The sequence below is a fragment of the Oenanthe melanoleuca genome, chromosome 1 (genome assembly GCF_029582105.1).
Source record: "Oenanthe melanoleuca isolate GR-GAL-2019-014 chromosome 1, OMel1.0, whole genome shotgun sequence".
NCBI classification, from domain to species: Eukaryota; Metazoa; Chordata; class Aves; order Passeriformes; family Muscicapidae; genus Oenanthe; species Oenanthe melanoleuca.
In genome coordinates, this window is record NC_079333.1 from 101,296,322 (window position 1) to 101,323,082 (window position 26,761).

Here is a 26,761-nt window from a genome sequence, read left to right on the forward strand (position 1 = left end):
GGTAGGATGGCAGATGTCAGAGAGAGGAAATTTGAAATGATACATCATGAATGCTGGGAAGAAAGCAAACACCTGAGCACGTGGCAGAGTTTCATATGCTCCTAGTCATTTTTCTGTCAAAATTTTTAATGTCTGAGTTTCACTAAAAACACTTAAAAGAAAAAAAAAAAAAAAACAACTTACTGGTCCGCAATAGGAGCTGCACAGCATGGTAGTACAGGTAGCTTTACTTATTTAATGTGTGCTGAAAGGTTTTATGTAAGTAGTGGATGGTGAATGCATTTTTATTAAGCAGGAGGTATCTTTAAAAAAAAAAAAAAAACAAACTTAAAAACTGACTTTGAAGAACATAAAAACTTTCTAACATTGAAACACTAAGCATTAATGTGACTATATTGGGAAATATGCAGAGTAGGTGTGCTCATTTCTGAGGAAATCTTGCCACTGGCTATTTGCAAGAAGCGGGTAATGACAATGTCTTTGGCCTTGCCAGTCTCCATGTTCCTCTCCCGGGATATCTGCATGGTGATTTGATCCACGTTAGTCATGATCAGCTCCGAGGCCAGGATCTGGGTGGGGGATGCCGTGTTTGCAGTGCTGTCCATGATGTACTGCTTGTACAGCTCCAGCAGCTTCTGCTCCAGGTACTCGTTGAGGGCAGAGTCGGAGAGGGGCTGCGGGTGGGGCCCCAGGCTGGCCAGGCGCCAGCACGACGAGTGGCCCTGGGCCGGCCTGCCCAGGGTGCGGGGGGCCGCGGGCGCCTGCACCGACTCCAGGGCCGGAGGGATCTCCGACGACTCCAAGAAGGGGCCAATGCCACTGTCACAAGCAAAATCTGTGCTGACTGAGCTGATGGGCACCACGTAGTCCCCAGCTATGTGCAGATCGTTGTAGTTCTTGCAGATGCTCTTGCAGGAAGGTGGAACCAGGTAGGTGACCTTTTGTGTCAGCTCCTCACAGGGGTGTGTAGCTGGAGGTGGCTGCCCCGTGGGCGCTGGGCGCTGCACAGGCTGTGGGAGATTATCCTTCTGCCTTCTGCTGTGCTTGCTTCCTCTAGAGCAGACTGAGGAAAGGCACTTGCCAGCAGATCTGCATCTCTGAAGGAGGCTTCTTCCTTGTGCTTCACCTGCGGCAGAATATTTAATGGGCCTCATTTCATACACCCCTTCATCAGGCAGACTCTTGTAGAGCGCAGGGTTCAGGTCTTCACAAAGGTAGGTGATCCTGTGAAGGTAACCTTCCGACAGCATCCTTCTCCAAGGGAAAGGAGCCGCCAGCAGACACAAAAATGATAAGAAGTTAATTACAAAAAGTTCATTTGAAACTCACTGAGCTGTGATTACACTCACCAGTGTGTTACTGGCTGCAAAGAGATGTCTGCAACTGGGACGTGAACAAGAGTGTCTCTGCCTTACTAGGGGACTTGAGCCAGTGAGTGATCAGCCAGTCTCCCTGTTGTGCTGAATCTCACCAAAGCATATCCTGTATAACATGTCCAATGCATCCCATGACATGTGAGTTGTGGAGAGAGGGACAAGAAGTCTTTTGTTGTGGAATAGCTGCTGCAATAACTTATACTTAATCACATCTAATTTTTGCCTTGGAGTTCATTAAGAAGCCTGGGGTTTCCCCCTTTTTTTCATATGCTTTTAAGAAGCCAGGGGTTTCCCCCTTTTTCTCATATGATTTGAAGCAACTTTTGTTGTGTGTGGTTTTTCAGCTTCCTCTGAACAATGATAATTTGAGATTCATAATGAGAGTATCACCCCTTCTGTTTCAGACTAATCACCAACTGTAGGTGTGGATCCCTTTCCATTAAATAATCTCAGACCACAAAATTTGCACTTTACACTTCTGCATTGCAATCAGGATAGAATTAATTGTCTCTATACATGAAAATGTCAGTGGAAAAAGCAAAAATTTTTGGAGGCATGATTCATCTGACCTGGTTTAGACACCTAAATCAAAATGAAATTAATTGTGCCCTAGATTTGCTTATCATTCTTCAGTTGCTATAAGATGATCTTAAGCTAGATCCTAGATATAGATATCTGCAGGGTACTTTGGAAGAGACAGATTTCAGTGCAATGCATGGGAAAGTGCACTTTTCAGAAGCACTTCAGCTCCCTCTTTCACTGTGAGATTAATAGTACCACAGCTCTGGAATTAGTTTTCACTGCATTTCTGCAAAGACACAGTTGGGTTCCAGCATTCACTAACTCTCTCCACTCTCTATCAGGCGGCTCAGACCCAAAAGCTGCACAGAAATGTTAGTAATTAAAGACAGGATTTGCCAGTAAGGACACACATACTGCACATCAGAAAGCTTTAGCAAGCTCCACTATCAAAAAAATTATTTTAAACTCACCTCTGTCTTTTTTTTTCAACAGTTATCAAGGAAATAATCAGTGGGAAAGATGTTCTAAAGAAATTGTTTGGTCCAGCAAAGAGAAAGTAGATTTAAAGTAAAAATAAATTAAAATTAAAATATTAAAATAATTTCTTTCTTTATATGCTACAAATTATCTTTTCCAAGAGTGAAGAGACTCTCATTTCTTGGTAAAGTTTTCATGTGACACAGTTGCTAGTGCAAAATGCTGCTTTAATAATTGTTGGCTAAATCCTGTCTAAGCATGAAGATAGACTTTGCACAGATGTTAGGGAGGAGACTGTGAGAAAAGACTTTCATTGGGGGGAGAGAATCACTTCCACACCATGAAGAGGTTGAAGAGAATGTTAAAAAGAAAATAACTTTCCTCCAGGAAGAAATATTAATGGGAATTAGATGTGTCCAAACATTTGCTTTAGTGACGCTGGGTTCTGTTTGTTGCTGCCAGTTGTGTGAGATTTCCCACAGGCGATAACATTTAATTAAAAGTGACCTATTTACACAGAAGGGGGAAAAATCATGTTTGGAGCTTGGCAGTCCTTTCAGTATGCTGCTGTTGTCTTGCTTTGGCTTTTAGCTGTAATTATGGTGCCCCAACAGAAATCTTAGCCAAATGCTAGAGCTGCTCAGGTTATCAACTCTCTCTTCTGCTTCTGTCCTCCCCTTTTGCAAAGGCTGTTACCACCCCCCCACCATCCATGGCCCAGATGTCTTTATTGCAAAGTCACCTCTAACCGTGGCTGGTTTGAATCTGGAACTGTTATACATTTATTTATATGTTATTTTTAATGTGGATTCTGAGAAATGAGTGGAAATGTAACATATGGCCTGTCCACTGCTCAGCAGCAGGCAAAGGCAGTTGTGTTCAGATAGCATGTGACAATTTGGTCTTTCCTGCTCCCCAGATGTGAGTTGCTTCTGCCATAAGGTGCTAACGAGGGAAATGAAACCATTGGTTTCATTTCTTTGCACTACACACTGCTATGCTTATTTTAAGACTGTTGGAGCACACTGAGACAACAGGGGAAACAAAAGAATTGACAAATTCAAAAATATTAGGGTGTCATTGTGCTCAAAGATGCTCTGCTGAACGAGTCACAAGTTTACCCTCTGAAGCTGGCAAAGGCCGCCACACTGATCTGGCTCTTCCCAGCTCTGCAAGGAAATCTTGCTAGGAAGTTCTGATAGGCAGCCTGAGAGCATGAATGCAAAGGGAGATGCATGTATCTGTGGTGTTTCTTGTCCTAGCACTTAATGTAATATATATCTCTGTCAAGTTATTATCCCATTACTCCAACAGTCATGCCACCTTTAATTTTTGCATTTTAAATCTGATAAGGATTGCAGTTTTCATTAATTCTGCTTTCTCATGCCTTTTCTCTTAATCCCCTCTTCGTGCCACAGACACAAATACATCAGGATTCCAAGGACACAGACATTATATCTAATGTCTTTCAATATTTGGGTTTCATGCTCCTTTAATCCAGAGTTCACTTACATCTTCCTGAAAATAATTGTGCAATTTTTTGTTGCACAAGGAAAACCAGTCCTTTTTACAATTCTGATCTGACACAATTTGCATGTAAGGTGAACAAAAAGAATTTTCCTTGTGTTGCTACTGGCCTGACAATGGGCATATCTAAGCTTAGTGGAGATAGAGGGAGAAGACTGTCTGGGTTACACTGTCTTTTCTGTCTCACATAGTCCTTATTACAATCAGATGATCTTAAAAACTCCTATGTCTTGGCTGAGGTTTTTGTTCAGTTCTTCAGCAGAAGAAAAGCCCAAAGGCAGGATGAATGCTTAAAGTCACATGGAGAATCCAGGGATATTACCAGTGTGTGGCAGCAAATTCACCAGGTTGTAATGCTTGTAGGCACTGCCAATGTTTGCATAAACACCTCAGATTACAGTCTGAGAGCAGGAAAACAGAATGGGAGTTCTTGGCTCAGGATAAGCAAAACATTTACGGAAAGACTGAGAAGGGTGCACAAAGAAATTTGATAAATTTTGTCCTGTTCAAAAACCTAAGCAAGATGAAAAGCAGCTAGAGAGAATGGAAAGAACATGGTGCCAGCTGGGATCAGAGTTCAGTGGGGAAAGGGATATTCTTCTGCATTGCAAAAGGAGAGAATGGAAACTGACAGAAGAGACAAGCTTATGTTGGATATGTCTGGCTTTCAGATCCCTGAGCAGAGCTCTGAATGGCATTAAAGTTGTGCTGCTGGGGATTGGAGCTTGACTCCCATCACAGGGTATACCTTGAATTCTAGCTGATTTACTAGATGGGATCTCAGACAACAGCCTCCCTGTGAGGGAACTCAAATCCTATGGATCTATCTGTAGTATTTTTTCCCTATTTTAAGAGACATTCTTCCAGTTTGTGGAGATACAGACAGTGAGAGACTGCCAGACACACACACATGAATCTTGGCAAGCAGGACAGTCTGTAGAGCAAGCTTACATGTATTGCAGGACCCATATCTCACCTGCCCCTGGGGCTAGTGTGGAACAGCTCACAGGAAAAAGTGCAGCCACCGTGGGGAAACCAGGACAGTGAAGAAGGTAGTAAGTAAGAAAGGTAGTATCATGAGCTGTGCACATGGGTAAGTAGAGCCTCTCCTTAATGCCTGAAACCTACAGCTCCTTGGTATCTGAACCTCCTTTGGCTTGGTAAAGGTAATGCTGATGACACCAAATTGTGTGCTGAGATGGACACATTTCACAGGGAGACCAGCACAGGCTGGAAAGTGGGCCAGCAGTAACAGCTCCAGGTTTAACTAAGGCAAGTGGCAGCTCTGCACTGGGTGGCACAAGCAGAGCCCAGCACAGGCCCTGTGTGCCTGGGGAGCCTTGCTGTGACCCCTGGGGCTCAAGGTGACCCTGAGCCAGCAGAGCAGGGCTGCAGCAAGGAGGGAAACCAGATCCTGGGCTGCACCCACCAGGGCTGAGATAGAGACAGGATCTTCCCACTCAGCATCTGCCAGGTGCCCCTGGAGCATCCAAGTACTGGTCTCAAAAAATTCAAACAAGATGTGGACAGACTGGAGAGGGTCTAGTGGAGGGCCAAGAAGATGATCAAAGGGCTGGAAAAGCTGCCTTGTGAGGAAAGTTTGGAGGAGTTAGGACTCTTCCCCAGAGAAAAGAAGACCTGGGGTGGGGACAGCTCATCATAGTATTCCTGTTATCTGCAGCTGCAAAAAAGACAAAGGCTGGCTTCACAAGCAGTCACATGGAGAACACAAGTGGCAATGAGCACAGGTTGCATTGGAATAGAGTCACAAAATCACGTAGGTTGGAAAAGGCCTCTAAGATCATTAAGTCCAACCCTTAACCCAGCACCACCATGTTCACTGCTAAACCATGATCCCAAGTTCCACATCCACATGTTTTTTGAGTGCTCCCAGGGAGAAGAGGGAAGAGGTTTCATATCAATGTGAGAAGGAAATTTTTCACAGTAAGAACAACCAATGACTGGAACCTCCCAGGAGACATGGTGGAGTCCCCTTTGCTGGATGTTTTCCAGATGGGATTGGACAAGGTCCTACATAATCTCATCTAGGCTTCCTTTCCCATGAAACTTTGGGCCAGATGATATTTTGAGGTCCTTTCCAACTCATGCTGCTCTCTGGTTACAATTGGCTGCTGTGTGATGTAGGAGTGGCTCACTTTGCCAGAGGGTGGTTTTGCACAAACACCCAAACGCTGCCCACTACATTTGTAACTTCCTCTCCCTGCTGCTGCTGCTGCTCTGGAAGATCTGGGGCTCACAGAACTGCACAATGAGGCTCTCTAAGCAGTCACCGTGAGCCAAACCACTCTTGCCCCCTCCCCACAGCTCTCTTCACTCTGATCTTTTGGTCTTCCCACAGGAGAAAACATAAGCCCTGTTCATGTTCTTTATCCGCATGTCAACAGTTGAAGAGATGCAGAAAAGCTGGAGTACCTCACCCATGGGGGAATGTGGGCTGGCTCGAGGGGAACAAGTAGGTTTGAGAGAATAATAATCCTGTACATCAAGAGTATGAGGGTATCTGCTGGAAGAACAGGCTAAAGCAAGCAAAGAGGAGACATCTTCCCCAGGAAGTCTACTGTTAAATGCTCTTGTTAGACAAATGCCTACCAATTTTTGATCATGCTAAATGGATGACAACGAGTTTCAGAAGCATTCAGCTTCTTTCATTTAGAAACAAATCCATTCTCAGTTGTATCTTTAAATTGGGTTGGAGGGAGGACATGCTTCCACAAAGATAAAATGAAAATTGTGTGTTGGTAAATATAGCTTCTTGAATCTCAAAGTTTTCCACCCATTTTAACTGTTTTATCAGTTCAAGTTCCTTGAAACTCCATACAGACCAACCCTGGCTCATCCATATTTTTCTTCATCATCTATGCCCAAACAAAGTTGGTTTAAGACCCCATCAAAATGGTTGGATAGCATTTTACATCTCATATTTACATCTTATATCCACAGCTGTAAACAACAGCCTGAAATCTGAGGCAGGAAAGAATCAGGTTCCACATTCACAAGGAAGACTTGGCTACATAATATTTCTACCCTGTGTTTTTATCATTTTCTTCCTGGGATGGAAATCATTTCATGTCTTTGGATGTCTGTGTTAATTTTAACCAGTTGTTAGCTCTTATTACTGAACTACGTGTACTGCAACATTTTGAATCTTAGCATTTGAAGAAAAGAGGCAACAAATCCAAGTGAACTCTTAATGAAGAGAATACACTTTCTAGAAATGAAAAGAATAAATGGTAAAGAAAGAAAGACAGAAAAGGCTGAAGGTGTTTTCCAGAAGGAGTGAAGGAAATAGTCCACAAAAAGGCATTGAAATGTTAGTCACATTTGCTGTGGAGCATAAAAAGAGGGGAGAGGAGACATTGTGCATGTATACCCTTCTCGAGCTGTGAATTTGCAGCAAACCAGGAAATTCACTGAGAACTGGGAAAATGCAATCATAAAGTTTCTTTGTTTATAATTTTTAACATCAGCGTGTTTTCAGAGAAGTCTTATCTTTCTTTTTATGAACTTTTTTTTTAAATATGATGCCCATATTCATCTAATTTGGTGCCTATTTTTATTTAGAAAGTAAAATGCTGTAGTTGGAGTACTCCAGTTGGACGATATTAATTAGACAGTACAGTAACATGCACAGAAATTTCAATAACAATATCTTAATTATGATAAAAGCAACACAGCTAGTAAGACACTTTAAAAATATTCTGAAAATCCTATTTAGTCTGATTTTATGGAAGTCTTTAGAAGTATCAGAGGAAATTTTTTTTTTTTTTTTTTTTTGCTTTGTAAGTCTTATTGCAACCACAGTTGGTTATGAGTGCAAAGATGGCACCTTCTAAATATTCTCATCCCTTCTTAAGGCAGCAGAAACTGCCTGTGGATGGATGCTGAGACACTGCAAAGACATGTGCATTCAAAACAGAAAAAGTGCATCCTCATTTTACCAGCTATCAGCTGTGGTGCCACACAAACAGAACCAAGCCACTTTGATAAGCAAAGGCAACATTTTCATACATTTATATAATGCACAGTATATTTTAGTTCTTACCTCCAAAGATACAGGAGTTGACCAGGTACAGAAAAATTGATGTCTTCTAACTAGTTGGAAGCTTCCTGTGAGTCTGTCCTACCCCAAAATGCAATGTTCTGTTTTTATTTCCTTTTTAATGACACTTCTAAGATAACATCTGTTTTACTTCTAATCCTCTAGAGCAAAGAAGTATAGAAAGGAAGTCCCTTAGGAGATGAGGGGGTTTTATAACTGACTGAACTGCAACACGCTGAACTTGCTTCCTCTTTTATGTCCAAATTAAACTTCATTGTGAAACTGTGTACTGTTAAAATAGCTGATTGCAACACACTCAGTCCAGGCAGATGGACTGTTGTAAGAAAAAAAGCCCTGGTGAGTCAAACACTCAGAACAATCTCAGAGAAACTGTTCATCTGTTGGCAGCTTACAGTGCACCCCATTTCAGCCATACTCTCCTTTTAGCTGACACCACAAGACATCTTGATATGTCAATACTGCCATGCCAAATAGGTTGGAAGAGTGAGGTGCCAAAGCAGAATGCATTTGTTGTCTGCAGAACCTTGTACATATAATTTTCTACCAAGCAGCCCAGCACAGCTGCTTTCTCAGGTTTTGCTTTGGCAAACTTGACAGCACTTTTCAGGACAAAAGTTAGACCTGAAAGTTAGGCCTTGTCTGTTTTAGCACTCAGTACCATATCCAGGAAATTTGTCTTAGGAGGGGCAGTGGATGAAAATACCTGGGGCAAGCAGGAATTCATCCTTCAAGCATGAGGTGTGTGAACAGTGAATATGGCTTTGAGACTGGGAGTATTCCTTAGGAGCAGAAGACAAGCACAGTTTGAAACATATAACTGGACTGTTCAAACTGATCCCAATAGGACATACAGAATTTGCTTTAAAAGGCATCATTATGCATCTATACATTGCAATAATAAAAGAAATATGTTAGAAATAGATTTTAATTCTCAGCGAACTTTTACTTCCTCATTTAGTACCGTGTGTTTTTCTCAGAAGCCTCCAACTCTGCCAATCAGAAACAACACTTCTATTAATATCATTTTCCTAAATATTCACAGTGATGCAACATATAATTGGAGCTAATATCAAAGACTTCTTCCAAAGTCTTCTTAGACATAGACGGGAAAAAAGTGTCAGTCTGTTGTCGCTACTCGCGATGTATTTCGCAAAATAACGACACGGACTCCTCTAGCTAGGTGGCTAAAGAAGCGGTTTATTGAACGGCCGGACCACATTCTTATAGTGTGGTCCGCAAACTACAAACAGAACAGCAGTCTATTGGATAATTGAAGAAAACAAAACTTTCTCACAAACCGTGAGAACTGTTTATCATTGAAGCCCAGGTGTTAATCTTGTTATTAATTCCTTTTTATTTTTCCCCAGTGTTATCATCCTGGGAAAGGCTCAGGCTGGAACTGAGAAACTCAGCCTGGGAAAGCTCCCTCCACATGAGAGAGAAACTGTCTCAGCCTGGGAGCTTCCCCTGCATGAGAAAAGTTTCAAGCCCTCTCCATTTTCAGCCTGAGGCTTCAATGGCGTCCACAGTCTATCCCTACCTAAACATTTGTAGCTAATTCATACAGGAGTTTAAAAAGTAATATTGTACCCAGTCATATGCTGCTCTAAGATCAACAGCATCTAAACAGCACAAAAACTGGACAACACTGGCAGTTTAATGCAAGTCTCATCAGATATCTTTGATGTAAAAGTTCTGCCTGTGGAAACAAAGATAGTCTCGTAAGAGACTGACTCTTTTATGCTTAACATTAATACTAATATTATTGTAATTTTTTCTCTGATTTCTCATTTGTACTATGGACCAGTCTCAGGCCTTGTCATATCTATACTGGCCCAACACTTTTTTTTCCATGTTTCCTTACCTGGATGAAATGTGTTGAGGGAAGCAAGAAATAAATCTCTGTGAGGTTTTATCTCTTCTGTAGACCCAGAGAGCTCTATATTCACAGAAGCTCAATATTTCTAGTCATACTGTTGGGAAAAAAATTTTGGTAGTATAAAAAAGCATTTCTGTAAAGGTCTTCAGAGAGTTTCCAAAATATTTTTATAATAATCTAATCTATTCAAAACCAGGAAGATACAAACGGACAAATATTTTAAAGTAAAAGTGCTTTTACTGCCAGAATAGCACAGCTATCCAGAACCACTGTAAAATCAATCTAGCATCATAGATTTACCTGAGTATGGATTTAAGACTCATCTTCATGCACCTAGATTTGGATAAAATAAGTGACCTTTTCTTGTGCATGTGGAATTTTTTCAGCTCTCTAGAGGAACTCAAACATTGCCTGCATTTCTGCACAGTAGCTTTGTGTACCTATGGAAGGGAGATATAATTTCTTGTCACTGAAATTGCACTTTAACATCCTGACAGTCTAGGCTTTCAGGACACCCACTTATTCTAGTGACCTTTACCACATTCACAGCTGATCTTGGAAGAGTTATCCTCAGCTAACACGTCTTATATGAATTTTTGCCATGTGGTTTATAAACTGCTCTGAGTGCAGCACTCTGAGGGCCAGATCCAGACCTGAACAAGCTGGGTACAACACAGCAGCACCCAACCCCTTTTGCAAAGACCCCCACGTGTGCTGTGCCTCCCATGCCCAGTGAAACAGATGTGAGAGAGATCAAAGCTTCAGCACCTTGGGGAATCTTTCAGTCAGTCCCTTCATCTGTAAATGCAGCTCAGATTGTCAGAGGCCATGCCAAATTATTTTAGTCAGTGTAATTCACTACAGCAAACCCAATTGCATCAAGATTGGATATCTCTATCCACTCCCACTCCTTCCCCCAAAAACGAAAACATTTCAAGTAAATTACCATTCTTCCTTCTCTACCACATTATTCTACTCACAAAGTATTTCCTTGAGGAGATTATTAATTTTGATCCTAAGTAGTTCTGATGCTTAGTTTTTTATTTCAGTTTTAGAGTTTATCTTCAAGACAAGTTTGTCTTCTTGCCCTCACTCTGCTTAACCTGGGCCTATTTGGTCAGAGACTGCAAAGGCAGCTGCCTGTCTTTTGCAGGTGAAATATTTATATTCTAGAAATGATAAATTGGGATCTTTTGGTGAGACAATATTCCATAGATTTTTGTTAAATTTAATAGTAGGAGTAAGTGCATAAAATAAATCAATTTCCCTGTACATATACTCAAGCAGGTATGTACACAATAAGCTCTTCCTGGTTATCAAACTATTTTAGCTCTATTCTTATTTGGTATATCTATTCCTTTAACCACAAATTTTGAAATTGAAAAGATTAAAGACACCACCTTAAGATTATGAACTAGTTTATAAGTATTTTGTGCAATAGGACAAAGGAGATATTTTTAAACCTTTTGATCTTTGGAAGGAAAGATTTTATGGGAAGGAGATAAGCATGTTATCCAGTACTCCATCATAAAAAGCAATCATGAATGATTTATATTCCTTACAGCAGCAAAATCAGATACATTTCTGCTTTCCGGTATATGTGGAAGTTTAACTTGATTTGAGCTGAAAACCCAGTTTTCAATGCATTAATTTCACCAGTATATTCAACTATTTAAGTAAATCAGCAGTCTTTTAACCGAGAAGAACATCCATCATACACAGTTATCTTTCCTCTTCCTTCATTGCTGTTAATAGAAAATAGATCAGTAGAATTTTTCTAGGTAAAATGTGAGGATTCCCATCTCCCAAATGAGTGCCAGGCAAGTCTGTTTATGAGATATCTCAGGCCAAAGGGAGTCTCCTGGATTAATTACTCCAGCCCTTTACCTGTTGTGTGGAAAAAACATGGTTGTGACATTGTTCTCTTAGCCACACATTTCCAAGGAGGAAAAAAATAAAGACCATGGATGCACAGAGAGCCCTGCCATTCTAGAAAAGGTGAAGGAATTTTGATGCCCACCCACATTTGCTGTTTCCAGCTGTCCATGGCCAGTGATTGCCCATGCAGCAACAAGAAGCCTGGCTGTCCTTGGGGCCCAAAGCCTTAACTCCAGGAACTCAAGGAGCACAGCACCTTCCATGAAGTTATATCCATCAAGTTCTGCACCCACAGTATGATACTTCAAAATGAAGCCATTGTTTCATCACACAAAAGTGACCACTAAATCTTTTAGTTAACTACAGAGGCAGTTGTACTTCAAGTACAAACAGGGTAATAATAGCGAACATTTGCTGCTTTTTGTGCTCCTTCTAGTCCATTAAATATACAATTTATTCCTTTGTGGATCACATAAATAGTCATATGCAGACATCTCTACAGGTTCAATCTATGTATAAATCAAGGAAACAAAAGCAAGGCCTTTGACAGGAGAAAATTATAAGCAAGAACATTGCACCCTCTGATAAAATCTCCAAGGCCAAAGGGAGTTTGCTTTAGGAAGAGATAACACTATTGGATACAGCATATTGAAGCTGATCTACATTACATTCCCAGCACTAGCCTTTTGTAGTACCAAGTAGCCAATTAGTGAAGTCTTTTCAGTTCATGTTCTTTTCTTCTCTCACTAATTTACATGAACTAAGAGACTGATCTTGTCACAGTCCAGAAATCTCTCCCTTCAGTCTCAACCTCTCTTCATTCATAACTGCTTGTTTACCTTTAGTGGTCAAACTGTTCTGCCCATATCCTTTTTTTTTTAATGGTCACAAATAATGCACTGATGTATCCTGAACAAAGCACACTATTGTACAAGTGATCCCACTGATGGCAGACACTGTCCTGAGGTTTCCATGCATAACCACATGTATAACCACACATGGGCACATAAGCCTTTAAGCACTGCAGAGCATGAATCAGGAACAGCCTGCAAAGCATCAGAAGGCAGCAGGCTGGGCAAGCTGCCCTCTTTCCATTGTCTGTATCTGGCCAGAAGCCAAAAACTTCTCTCTTTTTTTTTTTTATTCTCTTACCTTTTCTTTTTTTTTTTTTTTGTCTCCTAACTTGTACCGTGATAACTTAGAAATGGATGGTTTTAAACCAACAACAAGAATATCTAAATCTAAATGCCACCTACTTTTTAGCACCCTCAAATAACAACATGCAGAAAAGGTGGTCTACAGTGTGCAGATGCATAGAAATAGATTTACTGAAATCCTGATGCACACCACGGATACTGTGCATGTCCTGCTCTGTGCTGCTGACTGAAACACTCCAGGGTCTGATGCATTTCAGTCAGCAGCAGAGAGGCTGCTCAGCAGCTGAGGCTGCCTGGCTCTCAGCACACTGGGAAGAGTGCAAACCACAACTGCTCCTCAAGCACTGAACCATATTATTCCCCAGCTCACCACCCAGCTCAGCAAAAGGCGTTATCAGCACCTAAAACTCTCATGTTTGCACCTTCCAGATCTTGTTAGACAGTCTTTTGGGGTCATTTCTCAAGCTTCCCAGGATGCACACAATAGTTCAAATCCTTTCACAGAATTTGTGCTCTGGTAGGTCTCATCATTCCTTTAAAAGCTGATTTTTAGAGAAGTTTAGCAATTACCTTTTTTGGGGAGGGAGAGGGTGATTTTTGCTCAAGATATATCATTCCTCTCTACGCATTTAAATTTTCAAAATATGTCCATATACACTGAAGGTTTGGTGATTTATCTCAGTTTTAGATTTATTTAATGATTTTCATACATTAAAAACTTCTTTAAATGATTGAAATTCACATAAATAATTTCAGCAACGTAAAAAAAAAAAATTATAAACCTGAGTGTGCATAGCAAATAGAAGTGATCAAAATTAGTAACTCAGGTCTCACACAAATAAAGCAGCTACCCCAAATCCCTGAATCTAAGGCATCTCTTGCAGAATGAAAATGAGCTTGAGTTCCTGACTATGTCAGATCACTTGCTACCATAGGAAACCCCTGGGATGTTACACTGCATTCCTGGCTTCATTAGTCTGAAATGATTATTCACACATGCTCACTTAATTAAGTAGAAGCTAATTTCATCCTACCTATCAGATAAAAAGGCATACCATTGCATTACTGATAAAACTAACCAGTAGGTTGGGAAGGAAATATTTTTGCTGCCTCCACCTTTTATTGAAGGAGTCTTTTTACAGATGCAGTGCCTAAAGCAGAGATTCCAGCAGCCCACACCATCCTAGGGAGAGGGCAGCAGAACTGAAGTGTTTTTACCAATTTTGACAGAGCTTGACTTTCTTTTCACAAGAATCTTTTCCTGCTTTCTTGCCTCTGGGTGAGCTCATGACTCCCTTCTTAGCAGGTCTCCAGATCTAATAAACTCTAAGCCTCAGCAAATCCCAGCTGATAAGAGGAGGAGCTTGTTCCTTCACCTGGCTGCACCTTGAGGATAAGGAAGACTATTCATCTCTGCAGGACAAGTGCACTTACAGTATTTGCAGTTTCCTTCCTGGCTTTCTGCCATATTCCCACTGTGGCTAGACACACCCTCTAGGATAAAACAGGATCTTCCTAAGGAAGAACTTGTTAATCATATTATAAAAGTTTCAAGTGTCATTTCCAAGAAGAACAAAGCTCATCTGAAAGACTGCCTACCTGTACAAAATCCTGTCATATGATACATACCCTAATTCCAGTGCTTGCATTGGGTCTTTGTTAAAAATAAATCACATGCCCAGCTGCTAATGCACTTTTTGGTTCTTTGACAACTACTCAGTAGTGGTCAGGCTTTACCATCAGGCAAAGAGCTTTTATCTGTAAAACAGGACTGAGCAATAGATGAGGGCTTTGGTTTTTAGGGGTCTCTATGCATCTGTGTAACAATAAAATTGAAAGGTCAAGCTACTAAGAAAGGAATTCTTTTTGTTAGTATATCAAAATACCACAAAAAATTGCAGAAATCTAAAAAGTGTTACCACAGTCTGGTTTCTTTAGCTGTATTGGCACATGTCTGTAATTTCTAGGTAGAGCCATCCTGTGATTTTCATGGGGTTTTTTCCTCAAGTACTGGCTCTTCATTTGATTCTGATTTCTACATTCCTCACTTTCTTTCTCTTTCATCTTTCCAGTGGTCAACTTTTACAGCTATTTTAAAGTCTATGTCACTAATATTAATTTGAAAATTTTGTCTGGAATTAGTAACAGAATAAGCAATTGATCTGCTGAGTACTTTTAACAAAACAATGGGAGAAAACCCTCCTGAAGTTTGGTCCGTGCAAACCAGAAGCTGTCACTGCCCACGGGGGGTTTTTTGAATTATGTAATCCTGGACAACCATGCCATAAGTAAAGAAAAACAGGAAAAGCAGAGAATGTGAGGGTCTGGAAAAAGTGTGGACAAATCACTGCTTCCATCTGCTAAGAAATGATGCTGAGCATAGCTTGCTGCTGCTGAGCATTATCCAGGGACATAAGACCTGCCAAAGGAAGTGAGAGGGAGGAATGTTTTAATGGAAAACTTTCTGAAAAGCAGATTGAAAGCAAAGGACCACTGAGTTGATTTTTTTGAAAGAGGTGATTGCTGGAAAAGGGCAGAAAAACATGAAATTGAGCAATTAGGCATGGAGAACCAGGGAAGCTTTTTTAGATGGAGGCTACAACCAAGATTTTGCTTGGAAGACTGGAAGGAGAAGGTTATTTAGTTACACGAATAAGAAGAAAACAATTTCAGAAAAATTGATCCAGTGTGGTTTCTGAAGAAAACAAACATATTTACTTTAGGATGGAACTCTGTGAGTTAATGAGAAGTGTACATGTGGAGTGGTACTTAGGGGATTAATGGAAGATGTATATACCTACTGAGGAGGACTGGGACAGAAACAATACAACAATTTAGAAATAAGAGGGAGCATTTTAGATTTAAAAATTTAAATTACAAGTGTGTCACTGTAGAAAGAAGGCAAATATTATCTTGTCCTGCATTAGGAAGAGCATTGTCTGCAGTTTGAGAGAGCTGATCCTTCCACTCTGCTCCAGCCTTGAAGACACTCAAAATCAAATGGACACTGTCCTGAACAACTTGCTTTCACAGACTTGTCTTTGAGCAGATATTTGGACCAGAAGAACTTCACAGGTGCCTTCCTGCCTCAGCTGGTCTGTGATCCTAAATAGGAAGGAGGCAGAAAATACATCATTTGTTACAACAGTCAACAAATATTTCTCTGCAGCATAAATATTTTCTACTGCAGCATAAAAGAGCATTGATGTGTGAATGCAATACAATGAAATACACAAATGTGTGACTGTAAGCACAATAACACAATAGACAAAAGCTGGATATAAAACCAGAAAAAGAGGTAGCAGAATAACCACAAAGGAGGAAAATGGAAACTAAAGGTAAAGAAAGGTTTCTTCCTCAAAGCAGCATTTGATATTTGAGAATTGGGGCTATATTGGCAACACTGCCAAAATCATGTTTCTGAAGGAGATCTGTAAATATTACATGACTAACTTTCTCAACTGGTAAAATTACTTAATATCAAGCATGGGTTTACATAACACTTTCAGGAAAACAAGACAATCTCTTTGATTTGATTACACAAAAGGGAAAAAATTCAAGTGATTTCAGTAACCACTAAGCAAAACACCAAAGACAGTGGCCACAGGTCAAATAATTACATTTCCATAGTGAAAGGTATGAATGCTGGCATCAATAATTCCAAAAGAGCAGAGAAATTTCTGAAAACTAGTAAGAGGCAGAAAAGTTATAGTTCAGGACAATGTGGATGACTCTTAAGTCAGTATTAAGGAATGTTTGCATCTTTCTGGACATTACAGAAATTTTGAAAAAATGTAAGGCTGTAATATCAAGAAAAACTGGTTATTTTTTTTTTTCATTAAATTGTTTATATTTCATTTTGTGTTAGGTAGTTGGCATCTTTTATGACTTGTAAAAGCTTTTGGTAAAGAGAAGAATGAGATAAATCATTTAGTATTTGTGCCATTTTTTTTTTTTACCTCACATCACATCAAGCTGCACAAACATCATTATTTCCAACACAGAAATTGTAACACTAAGAATTATAGTGACTATCAGATGTCTGTACCATCATTAAGCACAAGAACCATTCATGCTAAGTCACAGAGGGCAAAATAAAATCATAGAAGAGGTCTGTAAAATAATTATACATACCATATACAATGATAAGGAACACTTACAAAGCATAATTCCTATTTTGATACGGATTTGCAATTACCAGTAAATGGGAAATATTTCACAATATCCTTGACTCACCCATGTGTGATACATGATGCAATCAATTTCCATGGAAATTTGTATCTAGCCTTTTACTAGAACAGTACTTTGAACCCTACATTATTATATCTTGGCAAAATTCAGGATTAAGGCTGCTTCAAAGCAGGTTGTCTAGCACCCACAGACTGCAGAGAAAAGTGGGCATATTATTGACAATGTTCTCTGGTAGCCCTGAGGAACTCTAAAGTTCTGATAAGGTCAACAGTGCTGGTCTGTGATGACTACCCTGAAGGGTTGGGCTTTTCTTTACTGAAGCATTTGAATCCCTTAAGTCATTCCAAAGAAAAAGCTGGACTCTGGAGACCATAACTCCACATATGCCCAGTTACATCCCACAGCTTCTCTGCAGACCCAGCTGTGCCTTCAGTGTGAAGCACCAGCTCTCCTAAAGAGCAGAGGCTGCTTGGTCACTGCCTTGCTGCCTTTCAGCTGTGACTAAGGAGAGGGCAGAGAGGAGACAACTTCAGCCACTCTGTTGTTGGCTTTGCTGCCAAGCAATGTGACCTCTGGGATGAACTGAGCAGGGGTGACCAGCTCTGCACAGCACTGGATGGGCACTTCCCACTAACTCTGCGGGTTCTTAGAGCAGCCCAGGGAAAAGGACAAACTACAGTAGCTTGACTCACAGCCCTGGCAGCTGTGGAGGGCAGGGGAGGGGAGGAGAAGCATAGTTACCCCTTTTGCTGTTTTAAGTGTTAAATTGAATTACTTATGATTTGGACATACCTCTTACACAGTGGAATGTTTCTAGTGCAATAAATATCAACCTGACATGAGGAACAGTGGGTATCTTTGTAGAGCAGGAGGGAAGGAGCTTTGTCCTGTCCTGTAAAAAATGTATTTATATGAAACCACTTGAGAATTGGGAACTTGTTTTACCTGAAGACTGGAAAGAATCATTATTTGACTTTTTTTCTTTTTTTTTTCCTTAGTTCTCCAGCCCTCAGGCCCACGATCACAGAATATTATTAGGCTGACCTGTTCCAGGTGACATCATGCATGTTTAAGGCACAAAGGTGAGAAGGAACATTTGGGCCTGTTAAGATTTGAATTAAAGAGATAAGACTTAATTTATAACATTTGCTAAGAAAGGGACACTCCACCTTTGAACTGTTTCTGTAGCAGAACACAACTCAGCTCCTCATTCTTTGCCTTCTGAGGTAAATGAACTGAACATTGCTTGTAAAAGTGCAGAATGAACTTTCCACAGCCGGTGAAATTCCCTATAATCAAAACAGCCTGGGAACTTGAACCAACAAATGAGGGGCAGAGCAACTATGCAATAAATAGAGAATCCACTCTTCTCACCTTTCTTCCACAACAGCCTCTTCCTCAGTGAGTGATTACATATCAGATTTCCTTAGGAGGCTGACTGTTTAAAGTTTACCTGATGAGGGCTTTTCACATAGCCAAAAGCTAGTGTGCCATTCTTGAATTCTCCCTCTCCTGCCCACAAAGCTCCCAGGAGAAATGTACTTTGCTGGAGGGGACATCCTGTTTTACATACACTGTCTCAGCTGTCAAAATTTTTAAAAGGTTAAACCTTCTGCTGATGTGTATAAGGAAAACAGCATTTCAGCCACAGAAGAGCTCTGTGTTTTATATCAGGCTTCTAATTATTAAAAAAATTTAAAGAGGAAGAGGCAAAAAGAAAATAGGAATCAGTCTTTGCAGAGAAGATATAGAAAAAATTCTTTTATTTAGATGTTGTTTCCTCTGATAACTTAAGACATAGCATAATTGAATGTATAGGCAAAAACAGGTGTTTTCAACCTTAGAAGAGGATGATAGGGGGACTGTCAAAGTTCCCTCCCAACCTAAATTATTTTATGAAACTAATGGCATTGAACTTTAAGAAAGCCATTTACTACTTTATGCTATTGGATATATATTGTGATGTTATTTTAATGTAATATCTGGAATTATTATATTATACAAAACTTTATCTCTGTTTTTAATGACATATATATATATATAAAGACATTTACTCAATCATATGTATTATATCTATGTGTATTAATTACAATTATTTAGTGTACATACCGTTTATCTTCAAAGTTTACATCATGTATTTATTGTGAATTGATAGAACTGTATTTCTCTATATTTTATATGCCTCCAAGATTTCTAATACCCTCAGTTCTCTTCTATTTTAGCAGACTCACATGCTCTACCATCTGAGAAGTCTGTACAAAATACACCATGGATCCAGGTCTTTTCTGTTCACTCACTGTTTTCATGTAGTTTACAAAAGTACAGCAAACAAAACAGTAAGCAAAGATTACAGAAAGAAACTCATTTTTATGTTAAATTTTTTATCTTGTTTCTTTCATAAGTAAGCACGGACAAAGCAAAGCAAACACACACATCAGACCCGTTTTAGGTGTCTACAGGAGACAGGCACATCTCCTTGCCTTCTTAAATTCACTGCAAAAGTTTTCTTTGACTGTAGGGGGAGCAAGAATTTTCCTAAAGTATTTTTGAAGCATTTTGCTGTGGTGCACTCACTGTGCAGTGTCTTGCTCATTAGCTAGATAATTATTTCTCCATAGAACAGAAAAAATAAACTATATACATAGCATATGAAACACTGAGCAGTGTATTGCCTCAGGCTGACTCTCTGTAGAAACCAATGTGTAATAGAGGCTAAAGTTAGTAATTTAATTTATTTGAATTGTTATACCAAAGATATAATTTCATACAGAATGAACAGACAGATATAAATTTATCTTGGAATAACAGGAAACTTACATTGCTAGAAAGACAATTTTTCTACTTCTCCAATAAACAGATTAATTTTACCAGTGCTACACTGATGTTGTGTATATGAATATGCAGCCTTATGATTTTATCTATGCCCCTATTATCTTTTGTCCAAAGATCCTCAAAAAGGAGTATATATGGACAAATTATCTTTTTAGTCATTAGAATCTTATTAAACTGCATAGAAGAATCAATGCAGCTTCTAGAAGTTAATGGACTCACAGGGATGACTCAGAAATAAGGCAGCTGGAGCAGTTTCCACCCCAGCTTAACTCTGCCCCTAAGGAGCTTCTGTTCCTGCAGAAGAGCAGTGTAACCTGGAAAGAACCAAATGCTATGAGTAAGGTCTTCTGAAAATGGAGCAAGAGCATTATTGCAATTAGAAGTTGATAACAAGGAGCTGCAATATGAAGATTGACATACATTCTGTTTACAAATCACTGATAGGTAGACTGAAATGTCAGAGGCCGTGAAATATGAGGGGATAACATGAGTGCAGTGTGCCACAGTTGTCAGGAACTCACCTTAGGAAACCTGAGCAGGAAACTATGTTTTGAGGTATATTAAAGAAAAACAGGAACCTGCTGTTGGGAAACAGTTCAGACAGTGTATAAATTAAACATAATGTGACAATGTATAGAACTCCACAATAACCTACTGAAACAGCCATAAGTGATAGCAGAGGTGGAGCAATCTTCAAGTCACAAATATAAGCCTGTAACAGATACCTCCTGCTGCAAAAGTGTCTGTGCTTTAGAATCCAGAATGCAAACCTGACCACTCAGCTTTGCCTGCAATGCTCCCATCTAAGTGTTACCTTATGGTCACCCCAGGGAAAGACACCCCTTATCTTCACCTCTGCTCCAGCATCCTGCCCAGCAGGTTTGGCTGTAAACCATCTGGGTCTGACAGAGGCAGGTGTTAACCCCAGCATTGCCCTGGGTCTCCAGGACTGACACAGGCTTGGTGTCTGTGTTGGATCAGGACAGTATGGTCAGCAGCTCATCCTCACCTTCCAGGACTGCAGCAGGAGGAGCTGAACTGGTCACTGCTTCATACAAGCCTCTTCTTTTTGTGTGTCATGCTCCTCCACCAGTGCATCAGGAAAGTGCAATCTTTAGATTAGCTTTCCTAAGTATTGCTTAAAATATGTGGTCTCAGCAGATGCTCAGAAAGCAAACAAAAAATCATCAAAATGTCAAATTCAGTCTTTGAAGATTAGTCCATATATTCACTTTCTATTTGGGTAATTGGGCTTTTCACCTTATTGATATCTATTAGATATGTCATGGCTTTCTCATACTTTCCTCAGGATGTTTTTTGAGTTTCTCACAAACTCAGTTATCATTCACTACTGAAGAGCCTTCTTCTCTTGGGCAGTTTCATTAATGGCTTAGTTATCTTCCTCTCTGTGTTTTGCTGGTAGTTTATTTCAGGATTACATCTGAGAGTTTCTTCTTTCTAGAGCAGTGTTGTTACTTTCTTTCACCATGAGCACAGCTTTGAGGTTCTACTTTGGCAAACACAGAAAGAAATATATGCAATATCTCCCAGATTAATTTCAAATCCAATTCAATTCTGAGTACAAACACAGCAAGGCATCTTTTATGAAGCTCAGCAAGACTGGTGTTCATTTCAGTGTCCCTGGTGAGGTATTTTCCAGCCATCATAGGTTAGGAATATCATTCCTCAATTTAGTATTCCCACTGTAAAGAAAACCACAAGACACTCCCCTCCTCCACTCCAGCAAGAGACACAAGAGGCAGAGACTACAGGTTGAGATTTACTGGACACAGCAATGAGATAAGAAAATGAGCAGTAAAACAGCATTAATAACAAAAGCATACAAAAAATTGATGATTTACCCACAAAAAGATGCTCACTGACATTCCAAGAGCTCCATCTCCTCTACACTAAGTAAACTTATAGGCAGCAGTGAGATATCCACTAGGTTTTCTCTTCCTAGGCCCAAGCAAACACGTCTCTCTCAGCAGCTGTCTTTACATAATCTGTGAGTTCCCCAGGACTTCACCTGCAGATAACTAACACCATTTTGCCTTCCAGTATAAGTGGAGCTTAAAGAATCTCCAAAAGACCTCAGTGTAGCTGAGCTCTCCCATCAATTTTACAAGAGGTACCCTTGTTTTGTGATGTAAAATTGGAAACATCGATGTATTAAAGTTGTTCTCAAAAGCAGACAGTTTAGTACAGTTTAGTCTTCATGATAATAATACAGCCATTAACTTCTCCAGGATTTCCTAATAGATGGCTAACATTTTATTTGATGATATAGAGGCTGAAGGTCTGTCAGCAGCTGAGGCAATCGAAGAGGTTGCAGCTGCTGAATATTTCATGCTGTCCCCAGTATCCTCCACATCATCTCCTACTTGTTCTTAACCTTTCCCATGCTCCTTGCTGTGGTAAGCTCTGTTTTTCCACCAGCTCTGGCACTCATTACAGCAAGTAAGTCAATTCAGCTTCTTGGCAGAGAACAATCCACTTTTATTTTGTCTGGGTATGTTTTCTGCCATATTAATGAGCTCAGAGGACTCAAGAGAGGATCCAATAAAAACCAGACCCCTTGCAAAACTGCAAGAAACTGCATGGCCAGGATCAGGATGGTAGTGGTAAAAACATCATCCTTTAGAATCTGTGTGAGGCTAGATCTACTTACCCTGTGGAATCCTGCCTCTGCCAGTTTATTACCAGTTTATTCAGTCCTGTCCTCTCTTAGGGCAACAGGAATGCAGTTACTGATTCCTGAGAAAGGCAGCAGCCAAGGAAAGCAATGCCTTTGGACCTCAGAGAAAGCTGTGCTTTACCTCTGCTCTGCTAAGCACTTGCTATGTGACCATTGGCCTGTAATTTAGCTGCTCTAGGCCCACCTCCATATCTGTAAAAAATGCCATAGCCATTACATTTTCACAAGAGGTTTCACAAAGATAATACATAAACATCCTTTGATGTTCATAGACAAATGTACAGTTCCTGGCAGCATCTAATTACCTAGGGTTAATGACTAGATCACTTTATGATAATCAGTACTGAACTCTCAGTTCACACAGAATCACAGAATGACTAGGTTGGAAGAGGTTTTCAAGATCATCAAGTCCAACCCATGCCCTAACACCTCAATTGAACCATGGCACCGAGTGCCACATCCAATCTTTTTTTAAACACACCCAGGGATGGTGACTCTACCACCTCCACAGAAGACCATTCCAGTACTTTATCACACTTTCCATAAAAAACCTTTTCCTAATATCCAACTGATATTTCCCTCAGTGTAGCTTAAGACTGTGTCCTCTCATTCTGTCAGTTGCTGCCTGGAGAAAGAGACCAACCCCACCTGGCTACAACCACTTTTCAGGGAGTTGCACAGAGTGGTAAGGTCACTCCTGAGTCTCCTTTTCTCCAGGCTAAACACCCCCAGCTCCCTCAGCTGTTCCTCACACAATTTGTGTTCCAAGCCCCTCACCAGCCTTGTTGCCTCCTCTGGACGTGCTCAACCATCTCAAAGTCCTTCCTAAACTGAGGGGCCAGAACTGGACACGGCACTCAAGGTGTGGCCTCACCAGTGCTGAGTACAGGGGAAGAATGACCTCCCAGCTCCTGCTGGCCACACTATTCCTGATCCAGGCCAGGAGCCATTGGCCTTCTTGGCCACCAGGGACACTGCTGGCTCATTCCAGCCAGCTGTTGACCAGCACCCCCAGGTCCTGCCTGGGCCCTGTTCGGCCACACCATCCCCAGCCTATAGCACTGCAGGGGGTTATTGTGACCAAAATGCAGGACTCTGCACTTGGACTTACTAAACTTCATCTTTTGGACTCTGCCCATCCATCCAACCATTCCAGGTCTCTCTGCAGAGCCCTCCTCCCTTCCAACAGATCAACACACGCTCCCAGCTCAGTGTTGTCTGCAAATTTACTGATGAAAGACTCAATGCCCTCATCCATGTCATCAACAAAAATATTGAACAGGACTGGCCCCAGCACAGACCCCTGAGGGACACCACTGGTGACTGATCCCCAGCTGGATGCAGCACCGTTCCCCAGCACTCTCTGGGCCCAGCATCCAGCCAGTTCTAAACCCAGCAAAGAGTGCTCCTGTCCAAGCCATGGGCTGCAGCTTTTCCAGGGAATGCTGTGGGAGACAGTGCCAAAGGCCTTGCTGAAGTCCAGGTACTCAACACCCACAGCCTTTCCCTCATCCAGCAGGTGGGTCACCTGCTCTTAAAAGGAGGAGAGGTTGGTCAAACACAACCTACCCCTCCTAAACCCATGCTGGCTGGGTCTGATGCCCTGGCCATCCTGTAAGTGCTGCTTGATGACAGTCAGTATAAACTGTTCCATGACCTTACTGGGTACTGAGGTCAGGCTAACTGGCCTACAGTTCCCAGGATCCTCCTTCCCACCCTTTCTGTGAATGGGTGTCACATTGGCCAGCTTCCAGTCATCCAGAACCTCCCCAGTGAGCCTGGACTGCTGGTAAAGATGGCTTACAAGAATGGCTTTGCAAGCTCATCTGCCAGCTCCCTCATCACCCTGAGATGGATCCCATCAGGTCCCATAGATTTATGAACATCCAAGCAGCTCAGCAGTTCTCTGACTGCCTCCTCCTGGATAACAGGAGGAACATTCTGCTCCCTGGCACCATCTACCAGCCCAGGAGGACAGTTGTCCTGAGGACAAGCTGTCTTCCCGTTAAAGACTGAGGCAAAGGTGGTGTTAAGCACTTCTGCCTTCTCCTCATCTGCAGCTACCAAGTTCCCTCCCACATCCAGTAGAGAACAAACAATTCCTATCTGAGGGTGCTGCACAGTAATTCAGCACATCATCACCAAACTAAAACAGAAAAACAAAAAGATGGGATATATTTTCTTTACTAAGTATGTATTTTTCTTAGTAGACTATATATTTGACAGTATGCTTTAATAAAAACTGTCCTTCTGTATTTCATATAGACATACGGATCCTCCCACTTGAAACTTTATATTACTTCCATTGCTTTAGTTCTTCTGCGTGATGTAAGAGCTCAGGTTTGTGCAGAATTAATAGACTTTAAAAAGTCTCAGGGTCTTCACATAGTTCCTCTGATGCTTCTTGGTTTTAATATCTTCACTATATATGAAAACCAGAGCCTGAAGCGTACATCACTACATTTTCAACACCCAACTAGGATGTTGAGGATGTAGAGGCAGAATTATCACATATCAGTATTTAGAGCTATTTACCTTTTTGCTAATCCTATTATAGTATGCAGCAATTTCACATAAGCCTATTTTTGGAAATATCCACTGAAGTACAGAATGAGCCAATGAGAATTGGCCCTATCATCATCTTATGGAGCATTAATTAGATTAGCTCATTTGATTTTAAAAAAGTAGCTAGCAAAATACAGTAGTTGTGAAAACAGTAGAAAGCTAACTCATTTTTAATGTGTCCCTTCAATGCTTCAGTGCAGTGTTTAGTTTAAAGAGTAAATTTTGCAGTAAGTTGCCATAATTTCTTATGGAAGCTAGAAGACCAAGTATCTCAGTTAAAGATTTTGAAGCATGGAGTAGCTACCATACCACTAATAAATATTTATATTCTCTGAATTATTCATTTTAATTTTTTTTTAATTCCCAAGAACATTTAATTTATCTATACAAAATTCTTGTGGGTTCTTTGTTTTTTTTTCTTATTTCCCCATTTTGATTTGAATAATAGGGCTTTGAGTAACCTGGTCTAGTGCAAGGTGTCCCTGGTCATTGGTAGGGGAATTATCACTAGATGATCTTTGACAGCCCTTCCAACCTAAGCCATTGTGTGCTTCTATAACTCTTGCAAAGACTTATTGGCTTAATAACTGCTTTAAAACGTGAATTTATCTTTTTTTTTTTTTTTTTTTTTTTTTTGTTCACCAGAAGGACAGCAACTGCAACAATGATTACTCAGAGCTTGAACACTGTGAGAGTGATTCTAAATATAAAATGTCATTCAGGGAAAACTATTGTCTAATACCAGGTCAGAAGTAAAACATATCCTGTGAAACATTCATTGCATCACATCAGTCATGGCTTCACAATAAAACTGCTCTTGCCAAACGGTGACAGGGTACTGCATGTGCCAAAACAAACGTAGGAGAGGGAACACAGAATGGCCATTGCAATCGGCCCGCTCTCCTCGGGATCTGTGGAAAGGTTCCCTGCACACGGTGCTGCAGATGATCTCCAGAACCGTGAGAGCCCCGGCAGCCGAGGTCACGACCTGTGTGTGCCGGCTCCCTGCGTCGCCGCTCGGCGTTTATGCACTTGTGCATGCACAGGCACCCTCCGCATACCACTCATTCATCTTCCCAGTCGGCCAAAGGCTGCATGCGGCAGCGTGACTCATTACCCGGTGCCCTGCACACTCCACAGCTACACCTGTTCCAGCCTGGCTACAAACGCGTGCCTTCCGTCCCTCTCGGGGAGCCCAGGAACCTGACAACTGTAAGGAAGTGCAGGATTTGAGAGCCGAGCCCTCTCTGTCACCCTTTCCCTCCTGTCTCCCTCTCTGAGGCAGAGGGGAAAGACACGGCCCTCTGGCATCCGCTCTGTAATTCACACTGTATCACATGCTTGGAGTAGCCTGACACAGTCACATTTTGTCCTTAGCTGGAGTTCAATAAAGAAGAATCAGCCAGGAAGAGCAGCATGTAATTGCCAATTTCCCTTCACTCTGCTGAGACTAAAGACAAAAATCAAACTGAAACTAAAAGAACCCAAACCAAAAGCAAGCAACTAGGTTTATGTGCTATTGAAACTAGTTCTTTAGGAACTAAATTATGTTGGCTCTTAAAAATGCACCACAAATAT

General features: G+C 40.9%; 1 protein-coding gene and 1 long non-coding RNA gene across 2 annotated transcripts; both read right to left on the reverse strand.

Moving 5' to 3' along the window:
• Positions 1–209: 209 nt before the first annotated feature.
• TASL (TLR adaptor interacting with endolysosomal SLC15A4) lies at positions 210–8,488 on the reverse strand. Its single transcript, XM_056495404.1, has 2 exons — positions 7,966–8,488; positions 210–1,251 (listed from the first exon to the last, which is right to left on the reverse strand). The coding sequence occupies exon 2, from the start codon at positions 1,248–1,250 to the stop codon at positions 375–377; it is 876 nt and encodes a 291-aa protein (XP_056351379.1). The 5' UTR covers position 1,251; positions 7,966–8,488; the 3' UTR covers positions 210–374.
• A 4,405-nt stretch (positions 8,489–12,893) lies between these two features.
• On the reverse strand, positions 12,894–22,033 carry LOC130255088 (uncharacterized). The gene is made up of 6 exons (XR_008840866.1): positions 21,783–22,033; positions 20,930–21,427; positions 20,140–20,234; positions 18,133–18,190; positions 17,881–17,980; positions 12,894–16,002 (listed from the first exon to the last, which is right to left on the reverse strand). It is a non-coding gene; the product is annotated as an uncharacterized LOC130255088 (long non-coding RNA).
• Positions 22,034–26,761: the final 4,728 nt, after the last annotated feature.